The sequence below is a fragment of the Pleurodeles waltl genome, chromosome 12 (assembly GCF_031143425.1).
Source record: "Pleurodeles waltl isolate 20211129_DDA chromosome 12, aPleWal1.hap1.20221129, whole genome shotgun sequence".
In the NCBI taxonomy this organism is placed as follows: domain Eukaryota; kingdom Metazoa; phylum Chordata; class Amphibia; order Caudata; family Salamandridae; genus Pleurodeles; species Pleurodeles waltl.
In genome coordinates, this window is record NC_090451.1 from 25,906,974 (window position 1) to 25,924,344 (window position 17,371).

Genomic DNA, 17,371 nt, shown 5'->3' on the forward strand with positions numbered 1-17,371 from the left:
ACATAGGGAGCCCGCTTCCTGCTGTAGGCTGGGTAATTGAAAAGCCAGGTCTTAGCTTCTCGAGGAGTTCGAGAAGAGGGGAGAAGTTCCTGATGTGGAGAGGGAGGCCGTTGGGTGCTTTAGGAGCGACGTATGTCCGTCCTCCTAATCTGGTTCTGTGTGTGGGAGGTGTGTGAGCAGGATTCCTGCAGAGCGGAGGTGTGTGGGTGTTTGGTGGGAGGGGCAGGTTGGTGGAAGGAGATGTGATTGTTAGGTAGGTGGGGCTGTGCCTTGAACGTGTGTGAGGACTTTATGGACTAAGGTCACTATGGTTGATTGGTGCATGTGACTTATACACTAGAGCACTTTGGGAAATGTTGTTTTTTGTTTAAATGTGTTTTAATTGGCTGCTGTGAATTTCTCAGTAAAGAAAGAGAAAGCATAATCCTCGCCTCCGTGTCCTTAATAGAATATAAAATTCTTAACGCGTAAGCTAGAACATTTTTCATTGTTAGGTAGGTGGGGCTGTGCCTTGAACGTGTGTGAGGAGTTTGAGTGCATTTTCATATCGGGAGCCAGTGGCTCTCCCTGAGGTGTGGTGTGATGTGTGTTTTGTGTATGAGGGTGAGGGTGAGTCTGGCGTCTGGATGGTTTGTAGTCTTCTAGTTAGGGAGTTGCTTGGTGCTCCCAGTGTAGAGGGGTCACCATAGTCCAACTTGCTGGTGACAAGGGTGTGAGTGACAGTTTTTCTAGCATCGCTCTGAGCCATTTGAAAATCTTCCCCAGCATCTTCAGGTGTGGAGGCAGGCTGCAGTAGGTGTTGTCTAGTTCGCTGTTGCTTGTTCTGTGGTCCTGGGACTGTAGCGGGTGTGGGTTGAAGTCCAGCGAGCTACCAGTTGGAGGTCCATGGGGAGGTGCTCCTCCACAGATCACTACTTAGGGGTCTTAGATAGGAGGGGACATCAGTTTGAGGGGGTCTGGGGCTCATTGGGCTCTCCCCTCAAGTGGGTACTGGGTGATCAGGCCTTGTGCAGTGTGTCTAGTTTGCTGTTGCTGGTTCTGTGGTCCTGGGTCTCTAGCGGGTGTGGGTTGAACTCCAGCGAGCTACCAGTTGGAGGTCCATGGGGAGGTGCTCAGGGGTCTTAGATACGAGGGGTCCTCAGTTTGAGGCGGTTCGATGCTCATTGGGCTCTCCCCTCCAGGGGGTACTGAGTGATCAGGCCTTGTGCAGTGTTTCTAGTTTGCTGTTGCTTGTTCTGTGGTCCTGGGTCTCTAGCGGGTGTGGGTTGAAGTCCAGAGAGCTACCAGTTGGAGGTCCATGGGGAGGAGCTCAGGGGTCTTAGATACGAGGGGTCCTCAGTTTGAGGCGGTCTGGGCTCATTGGGCTCTCTCCTCCAGGGGGTACTGAGTGATCAGGCCTTGTGCAGGGAGAGTCTTGGAAAGCAGGACATCTTGAGTACCAGGGGGTCTCCAGGCTGGGCCTAAGGGCAGGAGACACAAGGCTTCATGCTTGGAGGTGAGAGCTCATCTGTACGTGTTGTTTCAGGGTTTCTTGGGCACCAGGGCACGTGGGTAGAAAAGACTATTTGGTACAAGGATGTGCCAGTATGAGGGGTTTTCAGAACGCGGAGTCTGAGGCACAAGGGGGTCTTGTGAACAAGGGATCTTGTCCCCCCCCCCCCCCCCGCTCTGGTCTAATGTTTAATGGGTCTTGGGTAAATGACCTTTGACATGAAAGCGCCGGGTTTGGAGGGCTCTTGGTTTGAGGGTGTCTTGGGTACGAGGGACCCTTGGGATCTGTAGGTGAGAGGGACCTTGGGTCTCGGGGACCCTGGTGCACGAGACCGCGGGGATTTCGCCATCACCAGCAGAGCTTGCATCCCCAAACCACAGGACCCTCCCACATCCTGAGCTGTTAAATGCCAGGAGGGCAGGGCGAGGCCACACTCCGCAGAGCCCGGGGGCAGCAGGACAAGGCTGGTACCTCAGACGCCATGAGGCCCTCTGCCCCCCTCCTTCTCCTCTCAGCCCTTTCCACTCTGGTGACTGCAGCCACGGCAGGTAAGAAACCCACCGAGCTGCCTTGTGGTCTCTGAGTGTCACTGGGGCTGGAGAGCAGAGCTCAGTGTGTTTGTAATGTGCACTGGGCAGACTCTTACTGAGGGCTCACACTCTGTGCACAGAGCGAGCTCTGAGTGTGCTTGGGGTGTGCTCTCAGTGACCTACGAGTGAAGTCAGGGTGGTGAGGGTGTGCTCTGAGTGATCTACGAGTGAGTGTTCTCTGAGTGACCTACGAGTGAACTCAGGGGTGACGAGAGTGTGCCCTGAGTGACTTAGGAATTAATGTGATCTGAATGACCTACGAGTGAACACAGGGGCGGTGAGAGTGTGCTCTGAGTGATCTACGAGTGAGTGTTCCCTCAGTGACCTACGAGTGAACTCAGGGGTGGTGAGAGAGTGCTCTGAGTGACCTACGAGCGCGAGTGCTCTGAGGGAATTACGAATTAACTCAGGGGTGGCGAGAATGTGCCCTGAATGAGCTACGAGTGAACTCAGGGGTGGTGAGAATGTGCCCTGAGTGACCTACGAGTGAGAGTGCCATGAGTGACCTACGAGTGAACTCAGGGGTGGTGAGAGGGTGTCCTGAGTGACCTACGAGTGAACTTAGAAGCGGTGGGAGTGTGCCCTGAGTGACCATATGAGTTAACTTAGGGGTGGTGAGAGTGTACCCTGCGTGAGCTACGAGTGAGAGAGTCCTGAGCGACGTTCGAGTGAACTCAGTGGTGGTGAGAGTGTGCCCTGAGTGACCTACGGGTGAACTTAAGAAGCGGTTAAAGTGTGCCCTGAGTGACCATATGAGTTAACTCCGGGATGGTGAGAATGTGCCCTGAGTGACCTACGAGTGAGAGTGCCCTGAGTGACCTACGAGTGAACTCAGTGGTGGTAACAGTGTGCCCTGAGTACCTACGAGTGAACTTAAGAAGCAGTGAGAGTGAGTGTGCCCTGAGTGACCATATGAGTTAACTCAGGGGTGGTGAGAGTGTACCCTGGGTGACCTACGAGTGAGAGTGTCCTGAGCGACGTTCGAGTAAACTTAGTGGTGGTGAGTGTGCCCTGAGTGACCTACGAGTTAACTCAGGGGTGGTGAGAGTGTGCACTGAGTGACCTACGAGTTAACTCAGGGTTGGTGAAAGTGAGCACTGAGTGACCTACGAGTGAACTTAAGAAGCGGTGAGAGTGTGCCCTGAGTGACCATATGAGTTAACTCAGGGGTGGTGAGAGTGTACCCTGGGTGAGCTACGAGTGAGAGTGTCCTGAGCGACGTTCGAGTGAACTCAGTGGTGGTGAGAGTGTGCACTGAGTGGCCTACGAGTGAGAGTTCCCTGAGTGACCTACGAGTGAACTCAGGGGTGGTGAGAGTGTGCACCGAGTGACCTACGAGTTAACTCAGGGGTGGTGAGAGTGTGCACCGAGTGACCTACGAGTGAACTCAGGGGTGGTGAGAGTGTGCACCGAGTGACCTACGAGTGAACTCAGGGGTGGTGAGAGTGTGCACCGAGTGACCTACGAGTGCCTCCCAGCACCTCAGTCTGTAGGCGCCCCTGGCCAGGTCTCTTCCTGACCTGCCCCCCCCCCCCTCCCCCCGAGGCCCCCTGGCACCTCCCCCAGGCGCAGCGCTCCAGCGATAGGCGGGACCACCGGGGTTGGTGAGGTAGATAGCACCTAGAAGCACGCTCATTAATTTCGGGGGGTCAGGCACACTGGGCGTGGGGAGTAGTCAGTAGGGTGGACGGCTGCTGTGCTAAGTACCAGGTCATTGGTTTCGGGGTGCGGAGCACAGGGGGCTCCTAGGGGGCGGAAGACCGCTGTACTCCATGCCATTGGTTTCGGGGTGCCAGGGACAGGGGTTCTTAAGGTGGCAGCGGTTTGCTGTACTGTGACCCATGCCATTGGTTTCGGGGTGCGCAGGGGACTCATAGGGGTCGGAAGGCTGCTGTACTCAACGCTATTGGTTTCGGGGTGCGCAGAGCAGGGGGCTCCTAAGGGTCGGAAGGCCGCTGTACTCCACGCCATTGGTTTCGGGGTGCGCAGCGCAGGGGGCTCTTAGGGGGCGGAAGGCCGCTGTACTCCACGCCATTGGTTTCGGGGTGCGCAGCCCAGGGGGCTCTTAGGGGGCGGAAGGCCGCTGTACTCCACGCCATTGGTTTCGGGGTGCGCAGCGCAGGGGGCTCTTAGGGGGCGGAATGCCGCTGTACTCCACGTCATTGGTTTCGGGGTGCGCAGCGCAGGGGATCCTAGGGGTCGGAAGGCCGCAGTACTCCACGCCATTGGTTTCGGGGTGCGCAGCGCGGGGGGCTCCTAGGGGTCGGAAGGCCGCAGTACTCCACGCCATTGGTTTCGGGGTGCGCAGCGCGGGGGGCTCCTAGGGGTCGGAAGGCCGCAGTACTCCACGCCATTGGTTTCGGGGTGCGCAGCGCGGGGGGCTACTAGGGGTCGGAAGGCCGCAGTACTCCACGCCATTGGTTTCGGGGTGCGCAGCGCGGGGGGCTCCTAGGGGGCGGAAGGCCGCAGTACTCCACGCCATTGGTTTCGGGGTGCGCAGCGCAGGGGGTCCTAGGGGGCGGAAGGCCGCTCTACTCCATGCCATTGGTTTCGGGGTGCGCAGCGCAGGGGGCTCCTAGGGGTCGGAAGGCCGCAGTACTCCACGCCATTGGTTTCGGGGTGCGCAGCGCGGGGGGCTCCTAGGGAGCGGAAGGCCGCTGTACTCCACGCCATTTTTTTCGGGGTGCGCAGCGCAGGGGGTCCTAGGGGGCGGAAGGCCGCTGTACTTCACGCCATTGGTTTCGGGGTGCGCAGCGCAGGGGATCCTAGGGGTCGGAAGGCCGCTCTACTCCACGCCACTGGTTTCGGGGTGCGCAGCGCAGGGGATCCTAGGGGTCGGAATGCCGCTGTACTCCACGCCATTGTTTTCGGGGTGCGCAGCGCAGGGGGCTCCTAGGGGCCAGAAGGCCGCAGTACTCCACGCCATTGGTTTCGGGGTGCGCAGCGCAGGGGATCCTAGGGGTCGGAAGGCCGCAGTACTCCACGCCATTGGTTTCGGGGTGCGCAGCGCAGGGGATCCTAGGGGTCGGAATGCCGCTGTACTCCACGTCATTGGTTTCGGGGTGCGCAGCGCGGGGGGCTCCTAGGGGTCGGAAGGCCGCTGTACTCCACGCCATTGGTTTCGGGGTGCGCAGCGCGGGGGCTCCTAGGGGTCGGAAGGCCGCTGTACTCCACGCCATTGGTTTCGGGGTGCGCAGCGCGGGGGCTCCTAGGGGTCGGAAGGCCGCTCTACTTCACGCCATTGGTTTCGGGGTGCGCAGCGCAGGGGATCCTAGGGGTCGGAAGGCCGCTCTACTCCACGCCACTGGTTTCGGGGTGCGCAGCGCAGGGGATCCTAGGGGTCGGAAGGCCGCAGTACTCCACGCCATTGGTTTCGGGGTGCGCAGCGCAGGGGATCCTAGGGGTCGGAATGCCGCTGTACTCCACGCCATTGGTTTCGGGGTGCGCAGCGCAGGGGATCCTAGGGGTCGGAATGCCCCTGTACTCCACGTCATTGGTTTCGGGGTGCGCAGCGCGGGGGGCTCCTAGGGGTTGGAAGGCCGCTGTACTCCACGCCATTGGTTTCGGGGTGCGCAGCGCGGGGGGCTCCTAGGGGTCGGAAGGCCGCAGTACTCCACGCCATTGGTTTCGGGGTGCGCAGCGCGGGGGGCTCCTAGGGGTCGGAAGGCCGCAGTACTCCACGCCATTGGTTTCGGGGTGCGCAGCGCGGGGGCTCCTAGGGGTCGGAAGGCCGCAGTACTCCACGCCATTGGTTTCGGGGTGCGCAGCGCAGGGGATCCTAGGGGTCGGAAGGCCGCAGTACTCCACGCCATTGGTTTCGGGGTGCGCAGCGCGGGGGGCTCCTAGGGGTCGGAAGGCCGCAGTACTCCACGCCATTGGTTTCGGGGTGCGCAGCGCAGGGGGTCCTAGGGGTCGGAAGGCCGCAGTACTCCACGCCATTGGTTTCGGGGTGCGCAGCGCGGGGGGTGCTAGGGGTCGGAAGGCCGCAGTACTCCACGCCATTGGTTTCGGGGTGCGCAGCGCGGGGGGCTCTTAGGGGTCGGAAGGCCGCAGTACTCCACGCCATTGGTTTCGGGGTGCGCAGCGCAGGGGGCTCCTACGGGTCGGAAGGCCGCTGTACTCCACGCTATTGGTTTCGGGGTGCGCAGCGCGGGGGGCTCCTAGGGGTCGGAAGGCCGCAGTACTCCACGCCATTGGTTTCGGGGTGCGCAGCGCGGGGGGCTCCTAGGCGTCGGAAGGCCGCAGTACTCCACGCCATTGGTTTCGGGGTGCGCAGCGCAAGGGATCCTAGGGGTCGGAAGGCCGCAGTACTCCACGCCATTGGTTTCGGGGTGCGCAGCGCGGGGGGCTCCTAGGGAGCGGAAGGCCGCTGTACTCCACGCCATTGGTTTCGGGGTGCGCAGCGCAGGGGGTCCTAGGGGGCGGAAGGCCGCTCTACTCCACGCCATTGGTTTCGGGGTGCACAGCACAGGGGGCTCCTAGGGGTCGGAATGCCGCTCTACTCCACGCCATTGGTTTCGGGGTGCGCAGCGCAGGGGGTGCTAGGGGTCGGAAGGCCGCTGTACTCCACGTCACTGGTTTAGGGGTGCGCAGCGCAGGGGATCCTAGGGGTCGGAAGGCCGCAGTACTCCACGTCATTGGTTTCGGGGTGCGCAGCGCAGGGGGCTCCTAGGGGGCGGAAGGCCGCTGTACTCCACGCCATTGGTTTCGGGGTGCGCAGCGCAGGGGACTCCTAGGGGTCGGAAAGCCGCAGTACTCCACGCCATTGGTTTCGGGGTGCGCAGCGCAGGGGGCTCCTAGGGGTTGGAAGGCCGCAGTACTCCACGCCATTGGTTTCGGGGTGCGCAGCGCAGGGGGTGCTAGGGGTCGGAAGGCCGCTGTACTCCACGTCACTGGTTTCGGGGAGCGCAGCGCAGGGGATCCTAGGGGTCGGAAGGCCGCAGTACTCCACGTCATTGGTTTCGGGGTGCGCAGCGCAGGGGGCTCCTAGGGGGCGGAAGGCCGCTGTACTCCACGCCATTGGTTTCGGGGTGCGCAGCGCAGGGGACTCCTAGGGGTCGGAAGGCAGCAGTACTCCACGCCATTGGTTTCGGGGTGCGCAGCGCAGGGGACTCCTAGGGGTCGGAAAGCCGCAGTACTCCACGCCATTGGTTTCGGGGTGCGCAGCGCGGGGGGCTCTTAGGGGTCGGAAGGCAGCAGTACTCCACGCCATTGGTTTCGGGGTGCGCAGCGCAGGGGGTCCTAGGGGGCGGAAGGCCGCAGTACTCCACGCCATTGGTTTCGGGGTGCGCAGCGCGGGGGGTGCTAGGGGTCGGAAGGCCGCAGTACTCCACGCCATTGGTTTCGGGGTGCGCAGCCCAGGGGGCTCTTAGGGGGCGGAAGGCCGCTGTACTCCACGTCACTGGTTTCGGGGTGCGCAGCGCAGGGGATCCTAGGGGTCGGAAGGCCGCAGTACTCCACGCCATTGGTTTCGGGGTGCGCAGCGCAGGGGGCTCTTAGGGGTCGGAAGGCAGCAGTACTCCACGCCATTGGTTTCGGGGTGCGCAGCGCAGGGGACTCCTAGGGGTCGGAAGGCCGCAGTACTCCACGCCATTGGTTTCGGGGTGCGCAGCGCAGGGGGCTCCTAGGGGGCGGAATGCCGCTGTACTCCACGCCATTGGTTTCGGGGTGCGCAGCGCAGGGGATCCTAGGGGTCGGAAGGCCGCTCTACTCCACGCCACTGGTTTCGGGGTGCGCAGCGCAGGGGATCCTAGGGGTCGGAAGGCCGCTCTACTCCACGCCATTGGTTTCGGGGTGCGCAGCGCAGGGGATCCTAGGGGTCGGAAGGCCGCAGTACTCCACGCCATTGGTTTCGGGGTGCGCCGCGCAGGGGGCTCCTAGGGGGCGGAATGCCGCTGTACTCCACGCCATTGGTTTCGGGGTGCGCAGCGCGGGGGGCTCCTAGGGAGCGGAAGGCCGCTGTACTCCACGCCATTTTTTTCGGGGTGCGCAGCGCAGGGGGTCCTAGGGGGCGGAAGGCCGCTGTACTTCACGCCATTGGTTTCGGGGTGCGCAGCGCAGGGGATCCTAGGGGTCGGAAGGCCGCTCTACTCCACGCCACTGGTTTCGGGGTGCGCAGCGCAGGGGATCCTAGGGGTCGGAATGCCGCTGTACTCCACGCCATTGGTTTCGGGGTGCGCAGCGCAGGGGGCTCCTAGGGGGCGGAAGGCCGCTGTACTCCACGCCATTGGTTTCGGGGTGCGCAGCGCAGGGGACTCCTAGGGGTCAGAAGGCCGCAGTACTCCACGCCATTGGTTTCGGGGTGCGCAGCGCAGGGGATCCTAGGGGTCGGAAGGCCGCAGTACTCCACGCCATTGGTTTCGGGGTGCGCAGCGCAGGGGATCCTAGGGGTCGGAATGCCGCTGTACTCCACGTCATTGGTTTCGGGGTGCGCAGCGCGGGGGGCTCCTAGGGGTCGGAAGGCCGCTGTACTCCACGCCATTGGTTTCGGGGTGCGCAGCGCGGGGGCTCCTAGGGGTCGGAAGGCCGCTCTACTTCACGCCATTGGTTTCGGGGTGCGCAGCGCAGGGGATCCTAGGGGTCGGAAGGCCGCTCTACTCCACGCCACTGGTTTCGGGGTGCGCAGCGCAGGGGATCCTAGGGGTCGGAAGGCCGCAGTACTCCACGCCATTGGTTTCGGGGTGCGCAGCGCAGGGGATCCTAGGGGTCGGAATGCCCCTGTACTCCACGTCATTGGTTTCGGGGTGCGCAGCGCGGGGGGCTCCTAGGGGTCGGAAGGCCGCTGTACTCCACGCCATTGGTTTCGGGGTGCGCAGCGCGGGGGGCTCCTAGGGGTCGGAAGGCCGCAGTACTCCACGCCATTGGTTTCGGGGTGCGCAGCGCGGGGGGCTCCTAGGGGTCGGAAGGCCGCAGTACTCCACGCCATTGGTTTCGGGGTGCGCAGCGCGGGGGCTCCTAGGGGTCGGAAGGCCGCAGTACTCCACGCCATTGGTTTCGGGGTGCGCAGCGCAGGGGATCCTAGGGGTCGGAAGGCCGCAGTACTCCACGCCATTGGTTTCGGGGTGCGCAGCGCGGGGGGCTCCTAGGGGTCGGAAGGCCGCAGTACTCCACGCCATTGGTTTCGGGGTGCGCAGCGCAGGGGGTCCTAGGGGTCGGAAGGCCGCAGTACTCCACGCCATTGGTTTCGGGGTGCGCAGCGCGGGGGGTGCTAGGGGTCGGAAGGCCGCAGTACTCCACGCCATTGGTTTCGGGGTGCGCAGCGCGGGGGGCTCTTAGGGGTCGGAAGGCCGCAGTACTCCACGCCATTGGTTTCGGGGTGCGCAGCGCAGGGGGCTCCTACGGGTCGGAAGGCCGCTGTACTCCACGCTATTGGTTTCGGGGTGCGCAGCGCGGGGGGGGCTCCTAGGGGTCGGAAGGCCGCAGTACTCCACGCCATTGGTTTCGGGGTGCGCAGCGCGGGGGGCTCCTAGGCGTCGGAAGGCCGCAGTACTCCACGCCATTGGTTTCGGGGTGCGCAGCGCAAGGGATCCTAGGGGTCGGAAGGCCGCAGTACTCCACGCCATTGGTTTCGGGGTGCGCAGCGCGGGGGGCTCCTAGGGAGCGGAAGGCCGCTGTACTCCACGCCATTGGTTTCGGGGTGCGCAGCGCAGGGGGTCCTAGGGGGCGGAAGGCCGCTCTACTCCACGCCATTGGTTTCGGGGTGCACAGCACAGGGGGCTCCTAGGGGTCGGAATGCCGCTCTACTCCACGCCATTGGTTTCGGGGTGCGCAGCGCAGGGGGTGCTAGGGGTCGGAAGGCCGCTGTACTCCACGTCACTGGTTTCGGGGTGCGCAGCGCAGGGGATCCTAGGGGTCGGAAGGCCGCAGTACTCCACGTCATTGGTTTCGGGGTGCGCAGCGCAGGGGGCTCCTAGGGGGCGGAAGGCCGCTGTACTCCACGCCATTGGTTTCGGGGTGCGCAGCGCAGGGGACTCCTAGGGGTCGGAAGGCAGCAGTACTCCACGCCATTGGTTTCGGGGTGCGCAGCGCAGGGGACTCCTAGGGGTCGGAAAGCCGCAGTACTCCACGCCATTGGTTTCGGGGTGCGCAGCGCAGGGGGCTCCTAGGGGTTGGAAGGCCGCAGTACTCCACGCCATTGGTTTCGGGGTGCGCAGCGCAGGGGGTGCTAGGGGTCGGAAGGCCGCTGTACTCCACGTCACTGGTTTCGGGGAGCGCAGCGCAGGGGATCCTAGGGGTCGGAAGGCCGCAGTACTCCACGTCATTGGTTTCGGGGGTGCGCAGCGCAGGGGGCTCCTAGGGGGCGGAAGGCCGCTGTACTCCACGCCATTGGTTTCGGGGTGCGCAGCGCAGGGGACTCCTAGGGGTCGGAAGGCAGCAGTACTCCACGCCATTGGTTTCGGGGTGCGCAGCGCAGGGGACTCCTAGGGGTCGGAAAGCCGCAGTACTCCACGCCATTGGTTTCGGGGTGCGCAGCGCGGGGGGCTCTTAGGGGTCGGAAGGCAGCAGTACTCCACGCCATTGGTTTCGGGGTGCGCAGCGCAGGGGGTCCTAGGGGGCGGAAGGCCGCAGTACTCCACGCCATTGGTTTCGGGGTGCGCAGCGCGGGGGGTGCTAGGGGTCGGAAGGCCGCAGTACTCCACGCCATTGGTTTCGGGGTGCGCAGCCCAGGGGGCTCTTAGGGGGCGGAAGGCCGCTGTACTCCACGTCACTGGTTTCGGGGTGCGCAGCGCAGGGGATCCTAGGGGTCGGAAGGCCGCAGTACTCCACGCCATTGGTTTCGGGGTGCGCAGCGCAGGGGGCTCTTAGGGGTCGGAAGGCAGCAGTACTCCACGCCATTGGTTTCGGGGTGCGCAGCGCAGGGGACTCCTAGGGGTCGGAAGGCCGCAGTACTCCACGCCATTGGTTTCGGGGTGCGCAGCGCAGGGGGCTCCTAGGGGGCGGAATGCCGCTGTACTCCACGCCATTGGTTTCGGGGTGCGCAGCGCAGGGGATCCTAGGGGTCGGAAGGCCGCTCTACTCCACGCCACTGGTTTCGGGGTGCGCAGCGCAGGGGATCCTAGGGGTCGGAAGGCCGCTCTACTCCACGCCATTGGTTTCGGGGTGCGCAGCGCAGGGGATCCTAGGGGTCGGAAGGCCGCAGTACTCCACGCCATTGGTTTCGGGGTGCGCAGCGCAGGGGGCTCCTAGGGGGCGGAATGCCGCTGTACTCCACGCCATTGGTTTCGGGGTGCGCAGCGCAGGGGATCCTAGGGGTCGGAAGGCCGCAGTACTCCACGCCATTGGTTTCGGGGTGCGCAGCGCAGGGGGCTCCTAGGGGTCGGAAGGCCGCTCTACTCCACGCCATTGGTTTCGGGGTGCGCAGCGCAGGGGATCCTAGGGGTCGGAAGGCCGCAGTACTCCACGCCATTGGTTTCGGGGTGCGCAGCGCAGGGGGCTCCTAGGGGGCGGAATGCCGCTGTACTCCACGCCATTGGTTTCGGGGTGCGCAGCGCAGGGGATCCTAGGGGTCGGAAGGCCGCAGTACTCCACGCCATTGGTTTCGGGGTGCGCAGCGCAGGGGACTCCTAGGGGTCGGAAGGCAGCAGTACTCCACGCCATTGGTTTCGGGGTGCGCAGCGCAGGGGGTCCTAGGGGTCGGAAGGCCGCTCTACTCCACGCCATTGGTTTCGGGGTGCGCAGCGCAGGGGACTCCTAGGGGTCAGAAGGCCGCAGTACTCCACGCCATTGGTTTCGGGGTGCGCAGCGCAGGGGACTCCTAGGGGTCGGAAGGCCGCAGTACCCCACGCCATTGGTTTCGGGGTGCGCAGCGCAGGGGGCTCCTAGGGGGCGGAATGCCGCTGTACTCCACGCCATTGGTTTCGGGGTGCGCAGCGCAGGGGACTCCTAGGGGTCGGAAGGCAGCAGTACTCCACGCCATTGGTTTCGGGGTGCGCAGCGCAGGGGATCCTAGGGGTCGGAAGGCCGCAGTACTCCACGCCATTGGTTTCGGGGTGCGCAGCGCAGGGGACTCCTAGGGGTCGGAAGGCAGCAGTACTCCACGCCATTGGTTTCGGGGTGCGCAGCGCAGGGGATCCTAGGGGTCGGAAGGCCGCTGTACTCCACGCCATTGGTTTCGGGGTGCACAGCACAGGGGGCTCCTAGGGGTCGGAATGCCGCTCTACTCCACGCCATTGGTTTCGGGGTGCGCAGCGCAGGGGGTCCTAGGGGTCGGAAGGCCGCTCTACTCCACGCCATTGGTTTCGGGGTGCGCAGCGCAGGGGACTCCTAGGGGTCGGAAGGCCGCAGTACTCCACGCCATTGGTTTCGGGGTGCGCAGCGCAGGGGGCTCCTAGGGGGCGGAATGCCGCTGTACTCCACGCCATTGGTTTCAGGGTGCGCAGCGCAGGGGACTCCTAGGGGTCGGAAGGCAGCAGTACTCCACGCCATTGGTTTCGGGGTGCGCAGCGCAGGGGATCCTAGGGGTCGGAAGGCCGCAGTACTCCACGCCATTGGTTTCGGGGTGCGCAGCGCAGGGGACTCCTAGGGGTCGGAAGGCAGCAGTACTCCACGCCATTGGTTTCGGGGTGCGCAGCGCAGGGGACTCCTAGGGGTCGGAAGGCCGCTCTACTCCACGCCATTGGTTTCGGGGTGCGCAGCGCAGGGGACTCCTAGGGGTCGGAAGGCCGCAGTACTCCACGCCATTGGTTTCGGGGTGCGCAGCGCAGGGGGCTCCTAGGGGGCGGAATGCCGCTGTACTCCACGCCATTGGTTTCGGGGTGCCAGGGACAGGGGTTCTTAAGGTGGCAGCGGTTTGCTGTACTGTGACCCATGCCATTGGTTTCGGGGTGCGCAGGGGGCTCATAGGGGTCGGAAGGCTGCTGTACTCAACGCTATTGGTTTCGGGGTGCGCAGCGCAGGGGACTCCTAGGGGTCGGAAGGCAGCAGTACTCCACGCCATTGGTTTCGGGGTGCGCAGCGCAGGGGGCTCCTAGGGGTCGGAAGGTCGCTGCACTAAGCACCAGCCCTCTGGTTTGGGGGCACCAGGCAGAGGGGTGTCTTCAGGGGCAGAAGTCAGCGGTCCTAACCCCGCACCTCTCTGGCACAGGGAAGCTGCCGCGTGGCTGGATCGTGGGGGGCCGAGAGGCAGCCCCACACTCGCGGCCCTACATGGCCTCCATCCTGCTGAACGGCCGGAACCACTGCGGGGGCGCCCTCATCAGGCGGCGGTGGGTGATGACAGCGGCGCACTGCTTCGACGACGTGTGAGTATTGTCCAAAAAAAAACAGAAGTGCCAGGGCCCTTGTTAGGGGGCGCCACCCTTTGCCCCTGCCAGTGTCAGCGCCAACACAACCAGTAACCATCGCACTCCACAATGTGACAACGCAGAGCCTTCCAGGCGCTAAATGTACGAGAACTGCAGGGCGACAGGTTGAGTCATTTTAATGCATGTTGAATTACTAACCAACTGTGGTGCTCATCTCTAAATTAGATAAATAGCGCCACCAGGTGCCAGACTGTCAGAAGTGCCGATGTTCACATTTAAGTGCCGGTGCCAAGCGCTGGGAACCACCGGCACAAATTAAGCACTGGTATTGCCCCACCCCTTTCTGTACCCCCTTTGCTTTCTCACCTCCTGTAAAGGGACATAGCTTGTGGGGTGCATGCAACCAACCTGCTGCCAACGTTCTGAAGACTTAATAGAAAGTTCTGCTGATTAGGTCCCAACAGGCTCCTCCCTCCCTCCCAGGCTCGCGAGACACTACTGAGGGGTCACCCCACTGCTGCAGTCAGCATAGAAAATACACTGAAATATAACGACACCCTAAAAATGGCATGGCACCTGCCAAGTAAATCTTAACGGCCAGCTAATTACAATTATAATGTGTGTCTGCTTCTCACGCCTCCCCTCCCCCCACACTTCTATGCGCTGCACCCAAAGACACGGTAATACACCTCTCTGATCAGTCATCCCTGACGCCACAACACTTGCTGCATAGGATGAGAGGAAATACAACTCTCTGCCAACCAAGCACCGCCCTGCAGGGCAGCGTGCCACTCGCAGCCTGGTGCTTGTCTGGTAAAGCGCCTGGGCGTTACTCGGATGGGTATGAACCGCTACCTCTTTCTTATAGTTCTTAAAAAGCAGCCAAAACGTTTCGATCTTAGTGAACTTCTTCAGGGCTGTAAATGACACGATTACACCTAAGCCATAAATACAAAATCATTACAGAAATACCAAAAACAACAAGTTACCTAGATGCAGTTAAGAATGGGTCATAATACGCAATTATTCTCCATCAATTCATCATCAAATGCGCTGGAACGCCAAGGGCAATCTGACTAAGATTCACTCAAAATATGTGGAACCCCTAATAACTTGTTTTAAGTGAAGGTCTGGGTATTTCCATCCTAGTATTATATTTAAGTTGTATACAACATATGTACTACTCCCGGTGTAGTATTAAAGGTTAGTTCTATAAGGTTCAACACAGGGACTGTGTGCAATGCGAGTGATGGATACACAGAGAGAGTAACCTCAGAGCAAGAGTCCTGGCCCTGATCTGTTAATACTCCTCCTAGTGCGTTCATTAGAAATCACTTCTGAGCACCAGTACATAGACCCAGCAGGAGTATCCCATAGGAGTATCACATAGGAGTATCTCATAGGGGTATCACATTGCGTATCACATAGGAGTGTCACATAAAAGTATCACTAGGAGTATCACATAGGGGTATCACAAGAAGTATCACATAGGAGTGTCTCATAGGAGTATCACTAGGAGTATCAATAGGAGTATCACTAGGAGTGTCAAATAGGAGTATCACTAGGAGTGTCATATAGGAGTGCCACATAGGAGTATCACATAAGAGTATCACTATGAGTATCACATAGGAGTGTCACAAAGGAGTATCACATAGGAGTACCACATAGGAGTACCACATAGGAGTGTCACTTAGGTGTATCACTATGAGTATGACATAGGAGTATCACATAGTGGTATCACATAGGAGTATCACATAGGAGTGTCACATAGGAGTATCACATAATGGTATCACATGGGAGTGTCACATAGGACTATCACATAGAAGTATCACACAGGAGTATCTCATAGGGGTATCACACGGAGTATCACATAGGAGTATCACACAGGAGTATTACATTGCGTATCACTAGGAGTATCACATAGGGGTATCACAAGAAGTATCACATAGGAGTATCTTATAGGAGTATCACTAGGAGTATCACTAGGCGTATCACATAGGGGTGTCACTAGGAGTATCACATAGGAGTGTCACATAGGAGCATCACTGGGAGTGTCACATAGGAGTATCACTAGGAGTGTCACATAGGAGTATCAATAGGAGTATCACTAGGAGTGTCACATAGGAGTATCACTAGGAGTGTCATATAGGAGTGTCACATAAGAGTATCACATAAGTGTATCACTATGAGAATCACATAGGAGTGTCACAAAGGAGTATCACATAGGAGTATCACATAGGAGTACCACATAGGAGTGTCACTTAGGCGTATCACTAGGAGTTTCACATAGGAGTATCACATAGTGGTATCACATAGGAGTATCACATAGGAATGTCACATAGGAGTATCACATAATGGTATCAAATGGGAGTGTCACATAGGAGTATCATATAGAAGTATCACTAGGAATATTAGGAGTATCACTAGGGGTATCCCATAGGAATGCCACATAGGAGTGTCACACTAGCAGTATCACACAGGGGTGTCACATAGGAGTGTCATTAGGAGTATCACATAGGGGTCCCACTAGGAGTATCAGACAGCAGTATCACTAGGAGTATCAAATAGGGGTATCACATAGGGGTATCACATAGGAGTGTCACAAGGAATATCACATAGGAGTATCACATAGGAGTGCCACTAGGGGTATTAGGAGTATCAGTAGGAGTATCACATAGGAGTGCCACATAGGAGTGCCACATAGGAGTACCACATAGGAGTATCACTAGGAGTATCACATAGGAGTATCACATGGACTATCACATAGGAGTATCACTAGGAGTATTACTAGGAGTATCACATAGGAGTGTCACATAGGAGTATCACATAGGGGTACATGGGAGTGTTGTAGGAAGCTGGCTCTGTATATACTGTCTGATAGTGAGAGATAGTGTGCACAGAGTCCAGGGGTTCCCCAAGAGGATTGACAGAGGCGATACTATATAATACTAATGCTTTATTTGTGGTAGGGTGGTCGAGCAGTTAGGCTTATCAGAGGGTAGTGTTAGGCATTTGTTGCACATACACAAGCAATACGTGAGAATACACACTCAATGACTTAACTCCAGGCCAATAGGTTTTTATGTAGAAAAATATTCTTTTGTTAATTTATTTTTAGAACCTCAAGATTCAAATAGCAGGTAAGTACATTAAATGTAAGGTACTTTGCATATGTATAGTTAGAACTTTGAACCAAAACAGTAATGTACACAGTTTTTCATAAAATGGCAATAAGCTATTTTAAAAGTGGACACTGAAAATTTCAACAGAACCTGGGGGAGGTAAGTACAGTTTGGTTAATACAGTAAGTAAAGCACTTACAAGTGCAGTCTCCGGGGCACAGGTAGCCCACCGTTGGGGGTTCAAGTCAACCCCAAACACCCAGCACCAGCAACACAGGGCCTTTCAGGTGCAGAGGTCAAAGAGGAGCCCAAATAACATGGGTAACTATGGAGACAGGGGCTGCCCCGCTTCCGATCTGCTGGCAGGTAAGTACGCACATCCTCGGGGGTCAGACCAGGGGGGTTTAGTAGATCACTGGGGGGGCCCCAAGTAGGCACACAAAACACACCCTCAGTGGCAGAGGGGCGGCTGGGTGCATTGGTGTGAGAAAGTAGCCTCTTTCTAGCCTTGTTACCCCAACTTTTGGCCTGTTTGAGTATATGTCAGGGTGTTTTCACTGTCTCACTGGGATCCTGCTAGCCAGGGCCCAGTGCTCATAGTGAAAACCCTGTGTTTTCAGTATGTTTGTTATGTGTCACTGGGACCCTGCTAGCCAGAACCCCAGTGCTCATAAGTTTGTGGCCTATATGTATGTGTCCCCTGTGTGATGCCTAACTGTCTCACTGAGGCTCTGCTAACCAGAACCTCAGTGGTTATGCTCTCTCTGCTTTCTAAATTGTCACTAAAAGGCTAGTGACCAATTTCACCAATTCACATTGGCATACTGGAACACCCTTATAATTCCCTAGTATATGGTACTGAGGTACCCAGGGTATTGGGGTTCCAGGAGATCCCTATGGGCTGCAGCATTTCGTTTGCCACCC

The 17,371-nt window shown here is 59.5% G+C and overlaps 1 protein-coding gene across 2 annotated transcripts in view; it reads left to right on the top strand.

The window, feature by feature from the left end:
• The first annotated feature begins 1,907 nt into the window (after nt 1-1,907).
• PRSS57 (serine protease 57) overlaps nt 1,908-17,371 on the top strand; it is a 52,836-nt gene continuing 37,372 nt past the window's right edge. The window contains exons 1-2 of one of the 2 annotated variants that reach the window (XM_069217662.1): nt 1,908-2,040; nt 13,166-13,322. In XM_069217662.1, coding sequence (XP_069073763.1) covers nt 1,974-2,040; nt 13,166-13,322 — 224 coding nt within the window. In that variant the 5' untranslated portion in view covers nt 1,908-1,973. Of the gene's footprint in view, nt 2,041-3,637; nt 3,692-13,165; nt 13,323-17,371 lie in introns of those variants that run through there. The other variant, XM_069217663.1, reaches the window with a different exon arrangement.